This window comes from Danio rerio, chromosome 11 (assembly GCF_052040795.2).
Source record: "Danio rerio strain M-AB ecotype USA chromosome 11, GRCz13ab, whole genome shotgun sequence".
Lineage (NCBI taxonomy): Eukaryota > Metazoa > Chordata > Actinopteri > Cypriniformes > Danionidae > Danio > Danio rerio.
The window spans coordinates 35,485,001-35,492,500 of NC_141031.1; the positions used below are offsets into that span (position 1 = coordinate 35,485,001).

Below are 7,500 nucleotides of genomic sequence, written 5' to 3' on the forward strand. Positions count from 1 at the left end.
CCAGTGGCCTTCATCTTGAGCGCTTCTTTAGCAGACATGTCACAGCAGGAGCCTTTATTAGTGTCCTGATCGCTGTCCGCTTGGTCGCTGTCCCCGTGTCCGCTGTCTCTGAGACTGGCACGCTCTGGATCTTTGAACGTTGAGCTGCTACAAGTCCAAAAAACAACAAGACCAAAAAAAAAAAAAGATCAAACAGATTAACCCTGGCATGGCTTCTTAGCTCGTATCTGGAGAACGTCTGTGTGTAAAAAAACAAATAACGCTGAGAAAACTGTTAAATAGGCCTTACCTTTGAACAAACTGCTGCCTGTTACCCATGTAATTGGGCTCAGCAGGAAAATTGTCTGTCTGTGAAGGGGAAAAGGAAAAGAGTTTACGTCTTGCGCGACACTGAAATGTGTCCTGGTGTGCGACAGAATCTCCTGGTGAAAGAGATTGATTAATTATTCATAAAAAGGAGGGGGGGTGGTGGAAGAGATGGAGAAAAGGAGGGGAGCTTTAATCCGTAGATTTGTGCATTTTAATTAGTCAAGGAAACATGCTAATTAAACATCCAAAACACTCAATTGCACATTTGTGAACTTAATGACCTGTTAGATACAAATACGAGTGGAGGAGCACGGCAGAAGAAAAAAAATGGAGCGAATAAGAGGGAGTGTGTGTGTGTGGTGTAAGAAAATGAGAAGATTTGCTGAAGTTGTTAAAGGCTCTGAACGCTCACCCACACACACAACCTTCTCTATCCATCGGGGAGCATCCCATTCACAACTATTGTTCTTAATAGAAGCTAATTGTATTTATTTTAGACTGACTCTAACTGGTAAATAAGAGGAAGTATTGCAATGCAATAGGATATTCACTGTTTACTGCCTGCAGTGCTTATTAATGTGCTGCTGAGAGGGCATTATATTTAATTTTATCATTTACACTAACCGGCCACTTTATTAGGTACACTTTACTAGTACCGGGTTTGGTCACATTTTGCCTTCAGTTCTGTCTTAATCATTTATGGCATGGATTCAACAACATACTGGAAATATTTCTCAGAGATTTTGAGCTATATTGACATAAGGGTATCACACAGCTGCTGCAGATTTGTCAGCTGCACATTCATGATGCGAATCTCCCGTTCCAACACATCCCAAAGGTACTCTACTGAATTAAGATCTAGTAACTGTGGAGGACATTTGAGTACAGTGAACTCATTGTCATATTGAGGAAACCAGTCAGAGATGATTTATGCTTTATGACATGGAGCGTTATCCTGCTGGAAGTAGCCATCAGAAGATAGGTACACTGTGGTCAGTAACAACACTCAAGTAGGCTGTGGCATTGATACACTGCTTAATCGGTACTAATGGGCCCAAAGTGGGCCAAAGCAGCCTGAACCGTTGATACAAGGCAGGATGGATCCATGCGTTCATGTTCCTGATGCCAAATTCTGACCCTACCATTCGAAAGTCGCAACAGAAATCGAGACTCATCAGTCTAGGCAACGTTTTTCCAATCTTCCACTGTCCAATTTGGGTGAGCCAGTGTGACTTGTCGACTCAGTTTTCTGTTCTTAGCTAACCTGGTGTGGTCTTCTGCCGCTGCAGCCCATCCGCCTCAAGGTTGGACGTGTTGTGTTGTGCATTCAGAGATGCTCTTCTGTATACCTCGGTTGTAACGAGTGGTTATTTGAGTTACTGTTGCCTTTGTATCAGCTTGAACCAGTCTGGCCATTCTCCTCTGACCTCTGGCATCAACAAGGTATTTTCAGCCACAGAACTGCCACTCACTGGATACTTTCTCTTTTTTTCAGACCATTCTCTGTTAAACCTAGAGATGGTTGAACGAAATCCCAGTAAATCAGCAGTTTCTGAAATACTCATAAAATACCAGCATGTCTGTCACCAACAACCATGCCACGGTCAAAGTCACTTAAATCTCCTTTCTTCTCCATTCTGATGCTCAGTTTAAACTGCAGTGATCGTCTTGACCATGTCTACATGCCTAAATGCGTTGAATCACTGCCATGTGATTGGCTGATTTGAAATTTGCATCAACAAGCAGTTAGACAGGCATATCTAATAAAGTGGCCAGAGAGTGTATACTGCATACATGTTAAGTGTATTTCTTTTTTTACCTAACACTGTATATTTTCCAATACTGTATGTGAGAAAAAGGTCAATAAATAGGTTTATAACTAATAAAACTTATAAAATTATTAAATTAAATTATGATTTGCATAAGGTAAATGCTGTATGATTATTAAGATTTTTCACCATCTATTAAAATATATATTTGTATTTTTATGTAGTATTTAAAACATTAAAATAGTTTTATATACTATTTATAAATCACTAAATCATCTGTTTAAGTCAAACATACAAATAACAATACCAAAAAAAGTGTTCTTATCTTCATACCTATCATTATTATGCGCATCAACGTCTATTAATCAGTTAAAAACAAGTCAAAGTTTATCAATAAGAAGTGATTTAGTGAGTAAACTTTAAGTTTATCATTCTTTATTATATCCACTCCTGCCTCTCTCTCTTTCTTTCTGTCTGTCTTTCTCTTCAGTAGCTTAAGAAAAGCGAAAATCCGATACCCCCCTCTCTGATCTCTCTCCTATGGGTTTCAATTACTCAATTCAATGTTACATCAATGTTGCCAAAGCGTGTTTGCGCAGCAACTCACGGTCAATACGGAGTGGAACGGAAAAGAATCTGGACTCAGCTGTGGTCCAGACAATATTGACACGGCTAAACGCGAGACTGAGAGAGACTAATGCACTGGATCATTTCTCCTCTCTCTCTCTTTCCCTCCACCATCATAAAACCTCTTAGACATCTTGATGGTACAGTAATGCGGTGCAGAAACGTTCTTTATTACTAACATACGCTTTTATGCCTGACATTACCACATGTACTCTGTATATAAAAGTGTTATCGCACCTGTTGTTTCAAAGGCATTTAAAAGATGCAAACAGATCCGGGATGTTTTATGTGAAAGAAAGAGAGAGAAATGCTGTATAATCAAAGTGCAATAGCAGGTGTTTATCTTTGGAATTTTGTTCTTTGCTTCGCAAACCTTAAACCATAAAACAATGTCTGTTTGCCGGAGAGAGATAGTTTTTTTCTTCTTCAACGCACCACTGGACTTCAAAAGGAGATATGTGTGATGCTGAAAAGATGAAACGAGACGGTAAAGTCCCAGCAGAAGGGGATTGTGGGATTGTGTGAAAGGTCACGTAGGCCTCCCTGTACCCTCATAACCTTTATGAAGCTTTGTTGAGACTCTCTATCGCAGTACGGAGCGCGTCTTTCAACCACAGCCATAGATAAAAAGCGCAGATGCAGAAGTCAAATCAAAGGCTAAATCAATAATTGGAACGCTTCACAGGTAAAGTTGTAATTGCCATGAATCGTTTGAAAATTCAAGCCAAACATGGGTTTATGTGGGTGCTTATGTAACTTGGAGTAATGTGTACATGATGACTGGTGTATGTGTTCATGGTTGCTGATCTACAAAAATGAATAAAAACGCTCTATTACAGGTGTCACCAACCCTGTTCCTGGAGAGCTACCTTCCTGCAGAATCCAGTCCCAACCCTGATCAAACACACCTGAACCAATTATTAGTACCTAAAGCAGCACTTGATAATTACAAACAGGTGTGTTTGGTCAGGGTTGCAACTAAAATCTGCAGGAAGGTAGCTCTCCAGGAACAGGGTTGGTGACCCCTGCTCTATTAAGTACTCCAAGCCAGTAGGTGGTGATATCGCTTAGTAAAGAAACACAGCAAACTTGCATAAATACAGCCCTGTAGTCTGTGATTGTTGTTTTCGTTCTCTGTCAAGTAGTCTAGTTGCACATGGATACAGAATCCACTCATATATATGTACATGGCTGTTTTCACAAAATCATGTTTTTGTACACAAAAAAGGCTGTGATGGTAATAAAAACATAATTTTAATAGTGAAAAAAAATGTAAAACACTACTGTAAAAATCTGTTTAACAGCAAGTTTCGTTAATATATACAGTGTATAACCATAAATTGTCTTTCCCAGAAATTCCTTCATGACACTTGGCTTGTTATGCTTTTTGTTGACATTAATTGGTTGGCTGGTAGATGTTAGCTCGTCAGAGCATTTGGTTTTAACTGTAAAGATGTCAGAGCATTTGGTTTCAACCATATTTTTACCTGTAAAATTCTGGTAACTACAGCTTATTTTAATTGTAATTCTTTGCTGTTTTTTACAGCGTACTTTATATTATAAAGTCTTGTCATTGATCCCAGTTGTACAACAACAAATAATAACTTGACTTCTAGTTGATCGTTTGGAAAAGTAGCAGAAGGTAGATTTTTCTGATGAATCATCTGTTGAACTGCAACCCAACCATCACAAATACTGAAAAAAAACTATTGGAATTCACATTGACCCAAGATTTTCACAAAAATCAGTCAAGTTTGGTGAAGGAAAAATCATGGTTTGGGGTTACATTCAGTATGGGGGTGTGCGAGAGATCTGCAGAGGCAACATCTAAAGCCTAAGGTATCAAGACATTTGTGCTGCCCATTACATTACAAACCACAGGAGAGGGCAAATTCTTCAGCAGGATAACGCTCCGTCTCATACTTCAGCCTCCACATCAAAGTTCCTGGAAGCAAAGAAGGTCAAGGTATTCCAGGATTGGCCAGGCCAGTCATCAAACATGAACATTATTGAGCATGTCTTGGATAAGATGGAGAAAGCATTGAAGATGAATCCAAAGGAAAAATAAACATAAAATAAGCCTAATCTAGAGGCCTTTAACTTTCATATAAGCCACTTCTGAAACCAAATTATCTACTAGAAGTCAAGTTATCATTTGTTGTTCCTAAAACTTATTAAGTTTCACCTATAGATAACAAGGTTGTTTAAAAAAAAAATCCCTGTTTACACAATTCCAAGGAAATTACTAAAACAATATATCCATGTATTCCAGGTCAGTATGTGGTGATGTCGATTGAGAAAAAAAAAATAAAATAAACTGTAGTAAACCATTATTGTCAACTATAAAGTGAGCACTTAATGCAAAGGTGTTTTCACAAAATTGCATTTTTGCAGTTTACACAGACAATAACAGTATTAAAAAAAAATCTAAACTAAGATATTATGCAAACAAATAGCAAAATATGCAATAAAAGTTCTCAGTTTTGAAAAAGATAGTTCACCCAAAATGGAAAATTATTCAACCCAGGTTCATTCTGAAAACGTATCCCATATACATTTCTGGAGAGTGCCAAATACATGCCAGGAGCTACGTTTTTAGTGTTTTTTTTTTTTTTTTTGCAGTTTTTGCAAATCCACAAGAGCCCACTGTGTACGCTTTTTGAGATCTCAAATATCTCTTGTGAGTGCCATTCGCATCTGCTGTTCTCACGTAAATCCACCAGAGGTTGATTAACTAAATGACTGACTGACTTAGTGATTAACTGACCCACCCTCCTCCTTCCCTAAACCCACAACCAATAGTGTTTTCAAAAGCACAGATCGACCCGCGCACCCACTTCCATAAACCCAAACAACAGTTATAAAAAGCAAATTAGAAAAATAAAAGCCATCGCCTAATTTTTACCACATTTTCAGATTTTACCACATTCTCACCCTGTTATTTACTTGTTTATTTAGCTTTTAACTTCTGTTTTTGTTTTACTCGCTTTCTGGAACTGTTCCTAACTCAAACCCCATTGTCGTGGTCAGCTCCTCTCAGCATCTCAAGTGTACAGATGTACATGGCGAGCTAACTGGACAAACTGGTAACAGAGGGATAGCCGTGCATATGGAGGTAAGCGATCAGCTGGTCAGCTGAATGAAAAGGAATGGCGTCATATCACCCCGAAGCATTTTTCTTAAAAACAAAATGCAGCCATTCGTAGTTCTGGCTGCATAATTTGCAATCTCCAGAAATGTATATATAGTACACTGTAAAAAATAAATCCATAAAACTTAGGGTAAAAAACTGACAGCTGTAGTTGCCAGTATTTCACCGTTACAAATATGGTACAAAACGTAAAAGCAATTTCTAATTTTTAACAGTAAACTATCGTATTTAATTAATTTATAGAGGTAAAATGTCTGTTTTTTTAAATTATCAACATCTACATATCACATGTTTTGTTAAACAGATTTAACATTAACACAGCCATATGCTAGTGGTGATAAGAAAGTTACATAATGAACCAATGCTCATATCACAACAAAGTGCCTAGTGCCATTCACACGGCTACTAAACATCTGTATGGTAACAAGCATAAAATTAAAGTCATGAAATAAACATTGTTTATCAACATTAGATGTAACAAATCTCTAGTGTAAATAACTAATGGGGAAACAACTAAAAAGATACTTAGTAATGTCAACAATAAGCATAAAAAGCATAAAATACCAACACAATCTCACAGCAATTCGTAACTTTTTAAATTTGGTGGCTAATTCGTATGAATTCGTACAATCTAATTTGTACAATTTAGTACAATTTGCTTATCATCCAATGACGGTTGGGGTTTGGGGTGAGGTTAGGTGCCAAGCCTCCTTTTTAAAATCGTACATTTTCGTACGTCTAAACTTGAATTTGTACCAATTAGCCACTAAACTGGCAAAACGTAAAATACTTATGTTTCCTGCTGAGATCAGGCTGGCCATGCAGGGAATTCTGGGAAAGTCAATTTACGATTATCTGTCGTATATATTAAGGAAACATACTGTTAATCAGGTTACAGATTTTTACTGTAGCATTTTTACAGTTTTTTACCATTAAAATCACGGCCATTTTTTACAGTGTAGGGCTACGTTATCAGAATGAGCTTATGTTTAAATTATATCATCATTCACTTTTCCTCATATAAAAAGTTTCTTTTTTTTTCTGTTGAACACAAAAGAAACATGTACTGAACAATGGTACCCATTGACTTTGATAGTAGGAAAATATATATATATATTATGATAGGCGATGGGTCCCTGCAACCAGCATTATTCAAATTATTATCTTTTGTGTTCAGCAGACGAAAGAAACTCAAATTAAATAAGTGAAGGGTTATAAAATGACCAAATTTAATTTTTGAGTGAACTATTCCTTTAAGTCAAAAACACTTTTGAAACAAATCACTTTCCCACAACTTCACTGCAAGTAGCTATAGCCTTTCTAGCTAAAATGCAGCTTCAAATTCAGCTCATAACTTCCCAGAATGCAAAAATCAGGCATTACCAAAAAAAAAAAAAAAAAAAGTTTAAAAAAGCCAGCGTCTATTAATAACATAGGCACAGGGGGTGCCAGAACAGAGGATGATGGTTAATTTCGATAGCAGGGCCAGCGTGCCCTTGGCAGCGACAGGAATCACAGGAATATGACCTCCACGCGTCTGCCTTTTAAAAGGTTGATAAGAGCACTTTCCGGGGAAGTGTTTTACAACATCCTGGCTGTATGCAAACTGCCCCTGGAGAGAGCGTCTGAGTGAGAGGCTCTAAA

The 7,500-nt window shown here is 37.6% G+C and overlaps 1 protein-coding gene across 3 annotated transcripts in view; it reads right to left on the minus strand.

Moving 5' to 3' along the window:
* pcdh17 (protocadherin 17) overlaps nt 1-7,500 on the minus strand; it is a 147,296-nt gene that overhangs the window by 82,309 nt on the left and 57,487 nt on the right. For 2 of the 3 annotated variants that reach the window (XM_087272540.1, NM_001160822.1), the window contains 2 exon segments: nt 290-348; nt 1-147 (listed from right to left, as the gene is read on the minus strand). The exon segment at nt 1-147 is cut by the window's left edge and continues 26 nt beyond it. The exons of the other annotated variant lie outside the window; for it this stretch is intronic. In XM_087272540.1, coding sequence (XP_087128666.1) covers nt 1-147; nt 290-348 — 206 coding nt within the window. 3 annotated transcript variants of the gene reach the window in all.